Raw genomic sequence first — 17,882 nt, forward strand, 5'->3', positions numbered from 1 at the left:
CCTTCCCAAAAAAGTGCCACTTGAAACATTGGTGACAGGGAATCCAGAGTGTGTGTGCCCATGTTCTTAAGGTAACAAAGTCCATAGATATTTGTGACAAGGCCCAGTTTAAACTGGCAACTTCCAAAGACAGAGGTCATACTGAAAGTGGTACTTAGATTCTCATTTTTCGGTCAAAACTCAATCCCCTTTGTCCATAAGACTCTCCTCTGAAACCCAACAGGCCGATTTTGTTTGTTCTGGTAACTGCTAAGCATTTATAAAACCCACATTCTATGTCTTAAGCCCCCTGCTTCTCAGAAAATGGCAAAGTTTAAATTATAATTAGGAATTCATTTAACCCCTGTGTGTTATCTGTGCCTCCAGTTCATGGGCACTGGGAAACTTCTTTATAAAGGTGGCTGTTTAGTGCCTGTGAAACCTTGTGGCTCTGCTTACAATGCTTTGGCGATCATTTATGGAAGGAAGATCTGATTGGGTGGCAGCAGGGGTTGCAGAATCTTGCTCTTCAATGTGGAATCACCCACATTAATTTACACAGCAAGGTACAATTCAGGACAGGTGTTTCAGGGCGGAGGGTAATCAGAGAAGCTGTGGTCCTCAAACCACTTAAATTGCCTTCTTCTTTATGCATTCAGTGGGACCATCTCATCAGATCAGGTACTTCTCTGGGGTGGTGGTGAGACTGGTGGTAAAGACTGTAGCTGGTAAGCCAGGGAAAGTAAGCTCTCTTCCTAAGCTCCTGTGTGTTTCCTGGTGGATGATGGAAAATGGAGCCCTGGATTGGGAAATATGTTCTATCTAGTGGTCAAGGTGGTTGACTTTGCAGAAGTGGATTGACAAAGCATGTTAAGTTTTTGTCTGCTGTGGCATAAAAATGGGAAGTAACAGGGTTATAAACAGATTTAGTCCTGAGCAGAAAAAGGCAGGGCACAAAATAGTCACCAAAGGTCTCCAGATACTAGGTATCTGCTGAAATATATGAGCCTTTTCCCTAGTGCCTGTCACGGAGTTGCTTCTTCCAGCCCAGTGATTCAGTGGGGTCAGAGAGAGATGGCTTCACTTTTCCCCTCAACCATGCACCAGCTGGTTGCTTTTCTAAGCCTCCTTTATTTCCTTATTCACAAAATAAGCACAGTGCCACCCATCAGGTAGGCTACTTATGGTTCAGGGGGTTAGCACACATAAAAGACTTAGCAGTTTCCGGCACACATTAGGTGCTCAATAAAGGTTGGCCATAATGAATAGGTATTTATGGTCAAGTAGACAGTGTCCTTCCTTCCTAACTGCCTCTTTACACATTCAATTCTCTCTATTCTTTTTCCATTGTTTTTGAGCTCAAGTCACACCTGCCTTTTTTTGTTTGTTTCAAATAGGCCAAATCTCTCTCACTTCAGGACCTTTGTACATGCTATTTTCTGTATTTAACTACCTTTCTAGTTAACTCACATTCATCTATTGACTCTCAGATCAACCATAACTTTTTAACGGAGATCCTCTCTGAAATCTGTGGCACTGGCTCTCCTATCTGACCCTTACTCTAATCTTGTTGAGTGCGTATTTGTGTGATGTTTGTAAGTATTTGTGTGATGGCTGGATTACTGTTTTCTTTCTCACTGGACCATGAGCTCCAGAGACCTCCCCATGGCCCTAGATTGAATATGCACACAGTAACTAGTGGATGAAGGAATCCGTGCTGGTTTCTGACATGGCTCCTGGATGCATACAGTTGTCATAATTCTACAGAGCTGAAACTGCTAAGTCAAACCCACAATGTCTGGGCGACGTGTGGTTCTCCAAAGAGAACTAAAAACACAATTTAATTACTTCCTAGTATATTTTTGCGAGACTCTGATGAGGTTTAGGGAGTTTCCTTTGGCTTTAGAGGATTTTAGCGAGACTTACTAATTGGTGAGCAAGTTTAAATTTGCAATGGCCCCAGTGAAGGAGGGATCATTAATTCCCTGTTTTTCATTTTAAAAAGATGCTGAGTGCACGGAGGTCAGCATTCTGCCATTGAAAGGCAAAACCACATTATAGGCAAACCACATGTCCCTGTGGACTGTGCCCTTTCAGGATTAGTTGCAACTGGAAGCTAAAGAAAATGAACCATTTAAGCAGAAAAACCCCATTTGAATGAAACTCAGAGAACTACACTTTGTTTTATAACTGCTTTAGGGAATTCACATTGAATCAAAACTGAAGACTACAGCATTTGCCAGGAGAATTCTTGTATCTTATCTCAGTTTTAGTGATTTTCTTTTTAATTACTTGATGCTCCACAGAAATCCTAAAATACTTAAAACCGAGAAACAGAAATAAAAGTGGGAGTCTCAATGGCTTGTGGCAGAATTGTTTGCTTCCTTGGTTTTGGGCGATGTTCCTAACAAGTAACCTGTAACCTACCTCTGAAGGCTACAAGTAGATAATTACTTGGTTACTTTTCATATTTCAGTTTATAGTCTTAATTAGTTCTCCAACTAGTACTCCTTAGGCGATATATAATCCCACCTCATCATATTTATGATTTTTGCTATTTGGGATCTCCTGTTTCCATTTAAAAGATGAAAAACTTAGCTTGTGCCCCCACATTCCTAGATATTTATTCATTGTCATGTGTTCTTGCCGAGAGAGTTAGAATATTCTGCAATTTAGAACTCAAAGGGAACTGAGTGAAATGCTTGCTACTTTGAAGTAATTTCTTTGTGATTATGAATATGTTACAAATATTAACCTAAACTGAACATACTTTGAATTGCTTCTTAGGAGGAGATGGACGCACAGGTAAAGGGTTTGGTATTAGGTAGATGCCAGTTCAAATCACATCTTTACACTTGTCTGGGCAAAGTTTTTAATCTGAGTCTTAACTATTGATGAAGCATCTGCTTCATGGAACTGCCCCAAGGATTTAACGAGATGATGAGGGCAAGGGTTTAGCATCTACTTGCCGATATTTTCTGTATCTGTGCTGCCCAATAGAAGTATAACGCAAGCCACATATGTAATTAAAAATCTCCTAGCATTTACATTAAACAGTTAAAACAGGTTAGTGATAACTATGCATTTTATTCAATCCAACATACGCAACATATGATTTCTACATAAAAATTATCAAAATATTTTTCATTTTTAAATACAAAGTCATTGAAATCCATTTTCTCAGAACATTTCAATTTGGACTAACGACATTTTAACTGCTTAATGGCCAGATGTGGCTAGTGACTACGGGTATTAGGCAGTGCAGTCAGATGGTCAATACATTCTCATTTCCTTCCCTTTGTATTTTAGAATTAGTTTAAATCTGAGTCATCCAACCAGTGGGGTGGCTGCTATGGAGAATCAGAAATCTGTATTCATCGTTCCTCAATTTATGTAGGTGTCAGAAAAACTGCACTATGACTGGAAGAGTATAGGTACTAGTTATTGGTACTACTGATTTGCTAAATTTTAATTTTGTTAAACAGTATAGTTCTAATAGGAAGAAAAGTAGTCCTTGATATGAAAAGTAGGCATTCAAATCAAATAGTGTGCATAAGATGCAGCTGAAGTAAAAGTCTGAGAAATAAAAAACGTATAAAGCTATCAAATTCAGTTATTCTAAACTTGGGGTTCTTGCATGCTTAGAGGGGATCTGTGAATGGCCTTTGGGGGTATGTGAAGTCTTCAATTATATGCACTTTTAAATTTTCTGCAAATAGAATCTATAGCTGCCATCAGATCCTTCAATGAGCCCAAGAAGTAAAGTACATGCAGCCAGGGTGGTAGAAAGGCCTGTTAGTTATAGTGGATGTTCTGTTTACACAGAAGCTGGGGCTTTACATCAGTGAGAACGGAAGCTAGAAATTGTCTCATCACTATTACCCAGGAACATTTTCATCCCGACCGCCAGCTAAGAAATGCACTGTGAGGCACTTGGAGCTCATACTTGTTGAAGAAATGGCAGATTCATGATTCCTCTTATGTTCACTCTGGGGCATCCACTGGTGAAATGCATTTGTTTTTTGGTCGAGGGCACAGGATTTAATGCATCTAAGTTAACCGTGCACATGAGGGTGATTCTCTAGAGTATGGGGTGCTAAGAATTGTGGGACCCGGTGTTGGGTTTTGAGTTCAAATCCCAGTTTGGTTATGAATGAGCTGCCCTGCATTTCTGTGCCTCCCTGAGTGCCCTGTTCATTGATCAAGTGATGATTTCTAAGATCTCTTCCAATTTCTTTTAGAAGCTGATTGGTTAAATTAGATTTGGGAAGCCTCATATTACACAGAATGTTATGACTAAGTATATCTAGATGATAAAGTGATTTAAAAATAAGTTGAAATCAAAAGATTTAGATTTGGATTTGAATGCACCCTATTATTTCCCTCTACTTTTTCATAAGTGCAGGAGCTGAGCCCCAAATCCAGACACATGGGGAGCCCTGGTTAGAAACTCCTGTGCTTGGCCGGGCATGGTGGCTCACGCCTGTAATCCCAGCACTTTGGGAGGCCGAGACGGGCGGATCACAAGGTCAGGAGATCGAGCCCATCCTGGCTAACATGGTGAAACCTGTCTCTACTAAAAATACAAAAAATTACCCCGGCGTGGTGGTGGGCACCTGTAGTCCCAGCTACTCATGAGGCCGAGGCAGGAGAATGGCGTGAACCCGGGAGGTGGAGCTTGCAGTGAGCCTAGATCGTGCCACTGCACTCCAGCCTGGGCGACGAGCGAGACTTGGTCTCAAAAACAAAAACAAAAAAAACAAACTGTGCTTGACTGTTTAGGCTAAAGCTGTTCCTGTGGCCATGTAGCCCCCTCTGGCCTTCAATGAGAACACACAAGGGGAGGAAAGGTATTTCCCCATGTAAACTCATATGCTGATATATGCTTTGCAGCAATTTATAATTCATCTGACTGATGATTGTTCGCTGTGAAACATTAACTAGGAAGACAGGGTATGAGGTGACAGGACTGGGAAAGGGGAGCTTCTCCTGGGAGGAGGTAAGGATCAGATTTTGTGGAAAGTTAAAACAGAGAATATCGGGAAACCGAGGCCCTAATAGTATACTTTTTGCAAAAATTTCACCTTGGAGGGCTGATTAGAGTAATGTAGCAGATGTAATTATCATAACAATGCCTGGTTCTGGAAGAGGTAATGAACAGACATCTTAATAATGAGGAATAAGTATTTCAGTGTTTTATTTTCATTAAGTTGTTTTATTACAAGAGTGACTACTAATTAGTCTCGATTCTGGTCCCAAAGGAGGGACTGTGGTTGGAGCAGGGTCTGTGAGAGGAATATATGTCTGAAATGCCTAAAACACCTGGTCATTTCAATCCAAATTCCATTTGGATCAGACAGTAAACCAGATGTATGGCATCACGGCAAATAAAAATGACACCATCCTAATCCTATCTTTATCTTACTTATTTTTCAGTAAGTATTACAGCTGAAATTGGTGTAAACATTACAATCAATCAGGAAACAATTTGTGGCAAATTCATTATTTAGGATCCTGGTGGTTGCAGTAGTCAGAAAGATACCAGATTTGAAGCCCACCCAGTTTGGTGACCCCTGTTTTTCTATGAAAATATTGCCTGTTGTGCAGATGCATCTTAGAAATGGAAAGCTAGACCTAGCCACCCGGAGTTGTTAGTTATTACTGACAGGCAGTAATGGTTGCAGTAAACGAAAGAGATTTCACTGTAAACATGGCCCTGATTGATAAACTTGCTCATAGCTATTCTTGTTTATAGGTTATTGGGCCAGGCTGAAACTTTCTGTGAGACAGGCAGTCAGAATGCAGGGTTGTATGGTAAATTTGACCCTGTGTTCTTCACTGCTAGACCTTGGCTTTATAACCATGAGGCTGAATGCGAAGGCATCAGATGGTCTAAAATACTTAAATCCTTCCAAAGTTTCAGGTAATACAACCAAGGGAAAAAAAGCAAACACTGCAAAAGGCTTTTATTTTATAGGCACCACTGCAAAATGAGGAATCACATCAAAACATATCAAATAGAAAATAATAATTTATTTTAACTTCATTTTACTTAATGTTTGTAACTAATAATGACTTTGTGAACTTGCTTGTGTAAGTCTGTACCTTCAAATCTACAAAGCAAAAGTTTACTACAATGAGCACTTAAAATTCCACAAACCATCTCCATCCACAACTTTCCTGTACATGCAAATTCTTTCAACGGGCTGCAATATTTGCAAACATGCTTTAAACTTCCATAAAGCTGCATGATATTTTGCTTTCTGCTAAAACCTTTACACTCTCTTGGGAACCTTAACCAGGAAAAATGTTTAAATGTATATCCCAACTGTAAATGCTGCCGGTTTGGTTATGTGTCTTAAATCGTTAACCACCAGGTTGGGTGGTTTTGAGTTGAAACCTTCACCTAAATAATATCTTAACGGTCACGCATATGAAACACATTCAGTAACGTAACATTATAAAATAGGGTTCCATTAAAAATACATACTGGCAGTTGTATTTGTGTTTTTAGGCAGGAAAAAAAGCGTGTTTAAGTTTTTAATATGAATATAGTTTCAACAAATTATTCTGTGAAAGTATGCTTAATAAAAGATCTTTCTGAAATTTAAACACTTTATGTAAAAGGGTACAGGTAGAAAAGTACAATTGCTATTTGAAAAAAGCTCTGTTTGTTAATATTGCCTTCCAAGATAGTAAGGGTGTTTTTCTCTCTCTCCCCTTAAAATAGACCTATGACACCCAGAGTTGTAGGGTCTGCAAATTTGGACTATAAACATGAAGACCGTATTTATCTTATATACAAAAACTTGCCGCATTGAACGAGGCAGGAATTCTACCCTAGTGGTAGTGGTCTCTTTTATGTACATAATGCAGAAGTGAAAATTATACAGTAGTCACCGATAGGAAGGAATTGTATACTCTAGTGCCGTCCGGGGATTTTGTGCCGTGGGTTAAGAGTTCCTGGATCGTCATCCAGTTATCGAAGATTTTTTTATTCCTCTTCTTCATCATCTTTTTGTGGCTTAGTTCGAGGATGTTCATCTCCTTCCTGTCGTCGGCTGCTTGCTGCTCCTTGAGACAATCCAACCTGCTCTGCATCATGAACTCGCGCCGCCGCCGCTGCTCCTTGGCCTTCACCAAGTGCTGCTTCCTCTCCTCCTTGCTCCAGTAGCGCCCCATCTTCATCTCACTCACCGCGTCGTCGTCGGTGGTCATGCCGCTGCGCTCTTCCCGGATCTTCAGGGCGCGCTCCCGCAGCAGGCGGTCCCGCACGGGCCTCTTGGTGATGTAGCGCGTCCCGTCGCTGCGAATCTTCACCTTCCACTCCATGCGCGGCTCCGACGGGGTGGGGGAGCTCAGGTCCTTGCACATACTCACCAGGCTCATCTGGCTCTGCGCGTACTCCACGGCCGACTTCTGCTGGATCAGCTGCATGTAGCTCTGGTAGTGCTGGGCGTGCGCCGGGATGTGCGCGTGCTTGTATGGGGAGTGGTGGTAGGAGGGCAGGTAGGCGCTGCCCAGCTTCTGGCTGGGCGTGGGGCTCCGGCTCCCGTCGCTGGCTCTCCGCTCTTTGCCTTCCAGGGGCTGGCTGGGGTCCAGCTCTTTCAGGGACGGGCTATAGGTAGAGGTGCCCACTTCGGGATCTTCCGTGATGGAGAGCAGATTCTTTGGGGCTGGCCCATAGGCTTCCGTGGTCGCCACAGCCCCTTCGCTGCTCGGGCAGCTGATGCCCTCCGCTGCTCTCCTCAAGGAGTTGTCGGGGGAGATCTCCAGGGTGAGCGGGGTACTGCGGCAGCTCTCGCCCGTGTTGTAGGCGCTCGAGCTGTCCTTGTCGGATTTCTCCGGGAGCTCGGTGATGTCCGAGAGCTCGTGCCTGCGCACGTCAATGCTGGTGTTGTAGTTGCGGAAGCCGCTGTTATGTAGCATCCAAGACTCGCGGTACTGCTCCTTGAGCTGCTGCATCTTGTGGGCGCGCACGATGCTGAGGCACTCCAGCTCGATGCTGCGCAGCTCCTCGTTCAGCAGCTCCAACTCCTTGTCCACGCTCTCGGGGTCGCTCTTGCCGGCGTCCAGGGGGCCGCTAGGGTAGTACAAGCCATAAGGAGTGGCGCTCTTCACCTGGCACTTGAGCTCCAGGAGCTCGCGGAAGCGCTCGCACTCGTCCACCGGGATCCCCAGGTAGTCGGCGTCCGTGCAGTCGGCCGAGATGAAGGACTCGTTGCTGAAGGGTAGGTCGCCGCTGCCCAAGGTGTCCTGGCTGCAGGTGAGCTTCCTCTGCCCCGCCAGCGGGTTGGAGGATGCGGTGGCATCGTCGCCATTGTTCTCTTGCTCCGAGCTCTCGTCATTGCGGGTGCTCTCGTCGGTCCGCCCCACACCGCTGTCCTTCTCGTGCTGGTTGGACAAGATGGTGGCTGTATCTGTGGTCCCACCGTCTTCCTCGTGCTTCTTCTGCATAAAAACAAGAACAAAGGGTCACAGTGAGGGAGGCCTACGCAGCAGGTCCTCAGGTTTGACCTTTCCTTGCAGTGTTTCTGGATAGGGCAGGCTGTACATTTCTAAGGCCGAGGGGCAGCATCTGACAGCAGGACCAGGTCAAGAGCGTGGGCCTTAGCCACACTTTCCCGTGTCTACCTGGGCAAGTCACTTACTCTTGTTCTTGTCCTCAGTTTTGTAAAATGAGGATAATAATAGTCACTTTATCTCAATGAATGATTCTGTTAAATCAATCAGCACACAGGTAGGATGTATAAAGGTCTTTGTTTAGCTCATACAGGACTCAGTCAGTGGCTCATTAAGACTCTGACAATGGTAGTAGCATAGTAGGGAGCTGGAGAGCTCCAAGTAGCTCAGGTTAAACAGAGGGGATTGCTTTACTTTGGAAAACACGGCTTTTTCCGATCTATGGTAATGCCGACGCATATGTTTTCCAAACAAATTATCATAAGGTCAGCTTTGCTTTGGCAATGGTGCTTAGATTTAAAAGCTTAGCTAGGGACAGTACCAGCTTGCATTTCACTGGTCTGGTGCTCAAATAGAAAAGTACTTGAGGCTGTTTTCTTGCTGTCTTCCAGGTGGATAAGCTTCTGATGGTCTTTAGTGCCATAAAGGGGGATGGAGGAAGCAGACTTTCCTACAGCTCAGCAGGGCAGAGTGTCAGGGACTGGTGCATGGGCGTTACCTGCTGAAGCACACTAGCTGTGAATTGCATGGCCTGGTGGTGCTGCTCCTCCAGCATGTCCATGTGCAGGTCATCCAGAAAGTCGTTCCTGTCATCGTCCATCCAGCCCTCATCCAGCTGCAGGCAAGAGCAGCCAACACATGCCTTAGAAGTTTCCTTTCATGTTCATTTATGTTTTTTAAAAAATGACATTACCTTGGGGAAAAATATTTCCAGGGCTTCCTCCAAGAGTCATCAAAATGCAGTCTGCCCAGTGATTTGCCGTTAAGTCAGGAAACTATCCCACCCTCACATTAAAGAGACCTCCAACCCTACACTACAAACTGGGGAAGTCTTAAATATCCATGATTTTTTTTTTTTTTCAGGGTGAAACTCTTTCATCCATCTCAGCTGCTTTCAGTGCAGTAAGACACCTGTGTAGGAGGGTCAGCTGTAGCTGTTCCCCCTGTGTGCTGGACCAGACACAAGTTTAACAGGTCCCATAGAAAAATGATTTTTAGTGTGAAAAGAGTTCCTTCTGATACAGTAACTAGCTGTTTGGCTTGGGCAAGGATATCACGTTTTTTGTTTTTTCTTTTTTTTGAGACAGAATCTCGCTCTGTCTCCCAGGCTAGAGTGTAGTGGCATGATCTTGGCTCACTGCAACCTCTGCCTCCCGAGTAGCTGGGATTTGGGATTACAGGCATGCACCACTACGCCCAGCTAATTTTGATATTTTTAGTAGAGATGGGGTTTTTACCATGTTGGCCAGGTGGGCCTCATCCTGACCTCAAGTGATCCTCCTGCCTCGGCCTCCCAAAGTGCTGGGATTACAGGCATGAGCCACTGAGCCTGACTGGATATCACTTTTAGAAGGCCTTTATCTGCCTTGCCCTAAAAAGAGTGAACTATTCAGAAGTTGGCACTCTAATAGCTCATGGGCTGAATCCAGCCTGCTATTTTTGTAAATAAAAAAAAAACTTAATGAGAACACAACTATGCCCATTTGCTGACATAAATGTCTATGTCTGCTTTTGCATTAGAGTGACAGAGTCTAGCAGAGATGGTATGGCCACCTGAGTCAAACATTTACTATCTGGACCTTTAAGAAAAAGTTTGTGACTGTGGGTGAGATGACAGCTGAAGTTCCCTTTGAGCTCATGAGGCTTCCATCTGTGGAGAATCAGATGCCCTGTATGCCGCTGTCTCTAGGCTACTTTTTCAACTGGGTTTCATACTGATATGGTTTGGCTGTCCCCACCCAAATCTCACCTTGAATTGTAACTCCCATAATTCCCACACGTTGTGTGAGGGCCCTCGTGGGAGATAATTGAATCATGGGTGTAGTTTTCCTCATCCTGTTCTCATGGTAGTGAGTAAGTCTCATGAAATCTAATAGTTTTATAAGGGGAAACCCCGTTTGCTTGGTTCTCATCTCTCTTCCCTGCTACCATGTAAGACGTGCCTTTTGCCTTCCGCCATGATTGTGAGGCCTCCCCAACCGTGTGGAACTGTGAGTCCATGAAACCTCTTTTTCTTTATAAATTACCCAGTCTTGAGTATGTCTTTATCAGCAGCATGAAAACGGAGTAATACACATACCTAAAGAAAGAGATCTACTACTGGACTGCCCTAGAAGTGTTGCTGGAGCCATTCTAAGTGGATCAAGAGTGCCACCTGGGAGAGTTCATGATTCCTTCTGTGGAAGGAGTTATTCTAACACAGTGGTTTCTGAATCAGATTACTTGGGCCTGAACCCCTCCCTGCTTTATCACCATCCTTCTGGGGCTTTTCTGGGTAACTTATGAACCCCTGAAAACTTCCATCTCTTGGGAAGGCTCTCCTGAGTGTAAAGTGATCCACGGAGAGTCTAGCACTTATTTGGTGGTCATATCAGTTTTAATTATTATTTCTCATTCAATATTTCTTTTATTTTGAAAGAGCAATTTTTAATTTCCCATACTCTGCTATTGTAAATGGAACCTGCACAGATCAAGGCTGGAACACGTGTTAGGCCTTCGGAAGTCAAACGTCTTGATGGTCATGACTCCAGTTGTGTTTTCCATTCCATTCTGTTTCCTTTTCCTTCCCTATGATCCCTGCGTTAACCAACCTGGTGGGCCTGCAGTATAGATGTCAGGGTGGGTATCTAACCAACCTTACATGGCTAAATCATAAAGTGGATTCTAAGTCACAGCAAGTTTGATTACATTTCTAGGGTACAAAGCACCTTCAAGTTCACAGCCAATACACAGGTGCTCTTTTCCAAGCCTGGGGACCTGAGCTTTTGATTTTAGAAATACAGACCCAGTTTCATCTGTAGGAAGCCGATTTACCTGGAGTTCAGGCCTTGCAATCAGCAATGAAAAGTTTTTATTTTCTTCACTGGTTAGAAGAGCCACAGCCTCCTCTCGGTTCTGCACCTCTATCCCATTGATCTTTAAAAAAAAAAAAAAAGAAAGAAAAGGGTGGTGGGGAGTGGGGAGACAAATAGTATGATTAGATGGTGCAAAATCATTCTCTTTTATTTCAGACCTGCATTTGTCACCCACTCACAGCTGGAACATAAAACTTCCCTGTAGCTGGAAAAGAATACTGATTTTAGGAAGGAAAAGTCTTGCTCAGAACAATGCCGTTTCTCTGGTCTACAAAGGAGCCTCCATGAGTGTAGTTCATGAGGTGACGGTGATGTGTGGAGTGTGACCAGAAGGGGCTGGACCTCTAGAAGACAGCACTGAGAAAAATCATAATGCTGTGCGGAGGGAACATGTTAAATAATTAGACATAATATTCAGGCAGGAGTATATGTAGACATTATTGGATAATATAGAAGAAAAAGCAGCAGTGGGTCTGATGTGAACATTATGGAAACTGAGGTTAAGAAAAGGGAATATAATTATACATGGTGTTTTGTGTCCCCAGTTTGACACTTAAACTTCTTTAGGCCAGGCAGAGGGTCAAGTGGGCATGACACTCTCACTATCACACTTGATTAACCCTCTTGCAGGATTTTTGGTTGCATGTCCTGGTGACTTTGACCCCTTTTGGTCTGGAGGTCTTAATCCTGGTGGAACGCCACCTCCAGGGAACACAGCAATGGTTCCATTGAATTGGAAGTGGAGCCCTCCACGTGCCTGTGAGCCAACAGGCAGCAAAAGGGGTGACTCTATTGGTTGGAGTGATTGCCTTCAATTACCAAGGGAAAATGGGCTTGCTGTGATACAGTGGAGGCGGGGAGGACTGTGTCTGGAACCCAGGGGATTCCTTGGAGTACCTCTGAGTGCTTCCATTCTTAGTAAAGGTTAATGGAAAACTCCAGCAACCAAACAACAACAACAACAACAAAAAAAACAGGCAGTATGCTGAGGACCCTGACCCTTCAGGTGTGAAGGTTTGGGTCACTTCCCTAGGGCAAGTGATCCTGAGCAGCACAGGTTCTGGCTAAAGGCTAGAGAAACCCAGAGTAGGCAGTGGGAGAAGAAAATCAAAATAACTTGTGGTGAGGTATGCAATGAGAAAAACACAGTGGATTAGGAATGAGAGGATACGGTAGAGAAGAGAGAAAGCTAAGCCTTGTGGACACAATGAAGCCAAGAATCTCAATTCTGTGACATTAAAGAAGGTTGTAGCCAAAAGAGACATGAATGGTCTCATTTGGACTAGAAGGAGCAACAGGGCTCGAGGTCAAGTAATGACCCTCAGAAGCGATTCTAGGATGGTTAGATGTTGAGTCATAAAATTTATAAGACTTTTCAATTGATTCTGCTAAATCTGCCAAAAATGTTCCCATTTTATGGACGAGACTCTGAAATGCTTGGTCCAAAGTTAATCTTTCTTTCGGAGAAATCTAAAATGAGAATTATGTTAGTTCACAAGTTGTAAACTGTTGGCCTGACTTTGGCTCACTGATGTTTGTTTTGATCCAAATAGAATGAAAGAAAATGAGGAGAACTGGCTCAAGTTTTGCAAGGCCCTCTTTGGACAGAACATGCCCCATCTAGTTTGTCTCAGTCCTCACCACTCCCTGTTGCATCTTATGACTCAGATTTAGCCTCACAATTAGTTTAACTTGTCTGGCCTCACTACACATCTGTGTTTGTGATCCCTGTTCTTTAACCTCTTCTGCAATTTCAACCCTAGACCTATCATTAGAACCAGTTTGCTCTTTAGTCATAGGCCCCTTATAAGGCCATTGTTTGGAAGTGGACTTACCTGGATAATGCGGTCTCCTTCTCGGATGCGCCCATCCTTGGCTGCAATGCTGTTAGGGTCAATCTGAAACACACATGGATCATCTCAGCACAAACGCAGATATGCATGAAAATAAGCAACAGCACTTTCAAAGCCATCTCTAACACACAGTCATGCTCATCCCTGTGTTTCTGTTTTGCACAGAAATAAACAAGACTTAGTGTCGTGCAAGGAGAGGCAAACATGAGCTGATCTGCTTCTAAGCCCTTTCTAGGGCTGGTTCTTGGATCCCTGCATAGCAACTCTATTACACAGCAGTGTGTGCAGGCTCTGCTGATCTGAGGAGGCACAGTTGACTTTTGTTGCATGCATGGTAATTAAAATAAAACCAATGATGTAGAACAGGTTAAAGGATACCCTTCATTATGCTGACTAGCAACCATACCTTATTTTATACCAAATACTTGTATTAAAATTTGGAAAATAACTTGAAATTTGAAATATCATTGGGACAAGGAGAACTGATAAGGGGAGGGATGCCCCCAAACGCAGGAAGACTGGGTTAACTTAAGCTTGGTGGATGACATACAACCAAAGAGACAATTTCAGAGTCTAGTAGTTCGTTCTGTAGCGACAGATTTTATTTCCTGACAAAATTGGGTTTCTGTGATTGCAAGGATGCGTGTGCACTGTAAAGTTTCCATACTGAAACCAGCTGCTTTGTATATCTTCTCAAGGAAGATCAAAACAGCATGCATCTATGTAGTTTGATAAGTACACACAAAAGTCATATTTAACTTATATGAACTCAACTGTATATACGCCACCAAGAGGAAAAAAAAAAAGAGTGAGAGACAGAGAGAGAGGCTTTAAAAAGTGTAAGTGATTCCACCCACCATTCCACTCAATGAACATGAGTTGGGAAATGTGAATCTGCTGTTCCCTCGGGGCTAAACACACAAAACCATGTAAACGGCTCCATTTTATGGCTGATTTGCAGGCTTCTCAAGGGTAATTTTGCCTTAAGTACTTATATTAGAACTTAACCTCCACGGAAAGATGCAGTGCCATGGAGTGTGATGAGGGGGACAGAATAATTTGTGTCTTTCCAAAGAGTTCTTGATGAGGTATGGGTTAGGGTTGGTGAACATATAAAAGAAAAAAAACCCTTTTGGTCTTGATGTGATAGTTACAAAAACAAAATCAGCCTTTGTACCTCACTGATATAAATCCCAATGTCATCTTCATCGTCCGTCCGGTAGCACACAGTGAGGCCCAGCTTGTCCTGGCTGTTCATTCTATAGAGGTCCACTTCCTAGACAAAGAAAGGCATTCCCAGTGAGACTGCGGCAGGCAATGCGAGTTGAGGGGATGTCAAATGCTTTAAAAATATTATCTTTAAATGATGAACTGGATTTCTTTGCATTCAATTGTGTAGGGCCGGTTAACTTACTAAAAAAAAAAAAAAAAAAGTGATTATGGACACAGGATCAATGCCTAGGGCATTTCTGACCTTTCACTCAATATAAAGTCATTTTGAAAATAGTTATTTCATTGATCCCCCAAAGAAAAATTACCCATATTTCACTCAGAGTCAAGACTTCTGGGGCAGGGCTTTTTAAAAGCACTTTTTCAATGTCTGCCACAAACAAGAATATTTCCATACCCCAAACCAACCAGCCATTTCAGTACAAATGTTTCCAATGTGTTTGGTTAGATTATTTCACATTGCGTTCCCTTAATATTCACAGTCATAGAACTTGCAAACAGATTACACATAAATTGATCCAAGAAAGGAGGGTAACGTGATAGTGTGCAATTAATGTTCTCCACAACAGCTGTGATATTTACAGTTGAGAAATTAGTTTCAGCCGCTATTACTGCAAATTAAATAAGATAAAAGCAAAGCGAGCCCAAACGCGGGACACATGCTATTGTATTTGCCAATTAGTCTGTGCTTCAGAATGAAGTCAGAACTTTGGAAATTGTCGGAGCCTTAGAGGGGCCATCCTGGGGCTCTCGGTGTAATCAGGCTAAGTCACTCCCCTGCCCACTTTGCCAATGACTTGTGCAAGTTTTTGTAGCTCTAAGCTGCAGGCCTATTTGAAGGGCTACGTGATAAGTTCTCTGGCAGATCCTTTGGTCTAATTTTTAGTGTTATCTAATCACCAAGCAGGAGAATGGAGGGGCTCAGAGATGGGGTCTTCATGCCACTGTATCTGGGGACTATTTCTAAGTGGCCTCTCTCAAGGGTCTTCTTAGAGGGGAAGGAGAATGTAGCTGTCTATGTGGAGAAGCTCAAAGCAGTTATATGGCAGATACTTCTTGAACTCTCCCCGATGAAAGGCAGGGTGCCAGGCACCATGGACACTTCCTAGGTGGAGGAACAGCAGGTGTAAAAGGCCCTGGGCCAGCATGGCCAGAGCCCCGTGTACAAAAAGGAGAGAAGTGGGCTGAGGGTGGCCAGGTGGCAGAGCTAGACCAGGCACGGCCCATAGGCCAGCATGAGCAGCTAAGATTTTATTTCAACATCATGGGAACCCATCAAAAGGTTTCAAGTGAGGACTGCCATGATCTTAATGACTTTCAGCAGTCTCTCTTGCTGATCTATGGGGTATAATGTGGTGGGGAAGAGTTGTAACTATGAAGATAGATGTTCAGATCCCAACTCTCCCTCTTTCTAGCAGCTGGATCATGAGCGTGTTACTATATCTAAGGTCTGTGTCTTCACTAGTACCTGTCATCCGGCCTCCCAGAGTCACCAACGTGAGACACACAGAGCTCTCAGCACATTGACTGCCCCGCAGAAAGTCCATGGTCACCGGTAGTATAATGATTACATGCAGGTATGGTTACTTGCCTGAAGTCACAAGAAGTTGTTTGTGGTACAGTGGGTATATTTCAGTGCCCCTCTTAATAAGATTATTTTCTGAACACTGATATGTTAATTCAACAGCTTCCTAATTATAGCTCTAGCAATATGGTAAATTCTCATTAAATGAAACCCCATTAATTTCTGATAATTGAGTTAGGTGGAAGTTTCTTCATTTTTGAGATATATACTAAGTGGGCTTAAGGGTCATATTTAACGAGAGCAAGCCTAAATACTTGGGTTTCTAAATACTTCGGAATAACCAATTTGCATACCACAAATATACTAGGCATACATCATCCTCTTATGTTTCAAACACATCCCCCTGTCTCTCTTAGGGTACACTTCATTTGAATATGAGTAACAGGGAACACTTTTTCAGTTTTGACATTTCCTTGAGGTTAGTGTGAAGCCACAAAATATCATGACTGTGTAGGTCCAACTGCACAGATGCAGCTGAAATGCTGCCACTTAGCCTGGTGCTATCCCTGCAGGGAGACACATCTTGCTGAAACAGGTCCACATGCAACCCAAGCAGAGAGAGACAGCAGTGGGAAGATTGTAGGAAGAAAAATGAGAAAGACGAGAGATGTTGATAATTCAAGTTGCAGCTTTTTCTGAATGGCTGGCCGCCAAGGTGATTCTCTCTCAAGGAAGTACAGAAGATACTCTAGTTCTACTGGACTTTCTTCTGCTCCTCCTCCTCCTCCTCCTCCTCAAAGCATGCTTCCTGGTCATGATGAGGTGAGCACAGAAATGAAGGGAAGTGTTCAGAAACCTCTATAGCAAACGGACATTGTCATGATAACCAAGGGCATGATTAGCAGATTTGTCTCACTGGACAAAGTGTAGACCAGTTCAGATGTTGGTGAACGCGTCGCAGATGGGGTGAGTTACACAGTCACACACAGTAGGACCACGTATTGGTTAGAGACAGACTGAAAAGTAAACAAACCAGCCAACCTGGTCCTTGTGGCTTTTGAGCACAGTCTGGCAAGCACAACTCTGTAATATACTTCTACATTTGAGTGTTCCATTTGAGAGGCTTAAGGTACGAGGAGTATTCAAGTAAGAAAAAGACTCCTAAAGAATGTGATATTGACACTCTGTTATGCAGAAAACGATTAGATTTATTTGGCCTACTACCAAACATGTAGGTGGCCTGATGTCATGAGACTTTAGAATACAATTTTGATAAAACCTAACCGGAAAAGCATTTCTGTCCTATCTTTTGTCAGTATTTTGATTGACATAGATTTGGAGGACTATTAAGCTATAGAGTAGTTGACATTAGTTCATATTGCTAATCATGATTATTTTTTCTGTATGTTTTTCCTTCTGAATCTGTTAATTCCTCCAACAAATCTTTATGACTTCTTTTAATCAGGGAGAAAACTTTCTTAGAACAAAGTTTCAGGCTGGAACAGAAGATATTCAAAACACTTATTGTTTTAAGATATTTTCATTTGAATCAAGAACCACTTATGCTTCCTTCCTTATACGCTGCCACTAACCTCACCTGTGTTTAGTAAAATTAGTAATCAATTCTTCACAAATGCTAACTGTTTGACATTTTTGCATGGGAGAGAAGAAGGTCCCATTAATAGTTCTATTCCCAGTTAGTGTTCATTTTAGAACACATACTCCCTCACAACAGCAGAATGGCATAGAGCTCAACAC

The 17,882-nt window shown here is 43.1% G+C and overlaps 1 protein-coding gene across 5 annotated transcripts in view; it reads right to left on the minus strand.

Annotated features, from left to right (window-relative positions):
* Positions 1 to 5,928: 5,928 nt before the first annotated feature.
* Positions 5,929 to 17,882, minus strand: part of PDZRN3 (PDZ domain containing ring finger 3) — a 223,113-nt gene continuing 211,159 nt past the window's right edge. For all 5 annotated transcript variants that reach the window (XM_011937218.1, XM_011937215.1, XM_011937217.1 and 2 more), the window contains 5 exons: positions 14,547 to 14,645; positions 13,352 to 13,414; positions 11,476 to 11,577; positions 9,161 to 9,277; positions 5,929 to 8,430 (listed from right to left, as the gene is read on the minus strand). In XM_011937218.1, the coding sequence (XP_011792608.1) occupies positions 6,865 to 8,430; positions 9,161 to 9,277; positions 11,476 to 11,577; positions 13,352 to 13,414; positions 14,547 to 14,645 (1,947 nt within the window). In that variant the 3' untranslated portion in view covers positions 5,929 to 6,864. The remainder of the gene's footprint in view (positions 8,431 to 9,160; positions 9,278 to 11,475; positions 11,578 to 13,351; positions 13,415 to 14,546; positions 14,646 to 17,882) is intronic.

The sequence above is a fragment of the Colobus angolensis genome, unplaced genomic scaffold (genome assembly GCF_000951035.1).
Source record: "Colobus angolensis palliatus isolate OR3802 unplaced genomic scaffold, Cang.pa_1.0 Scaffold160, whole genome shotgun sequence".
Classification (NCBI taxonomy): Eukaryota; Metazoa; Chordata; class Mammalia; order Primates; family Cercopithecidae; genus Colobus; species Colobus angolensis.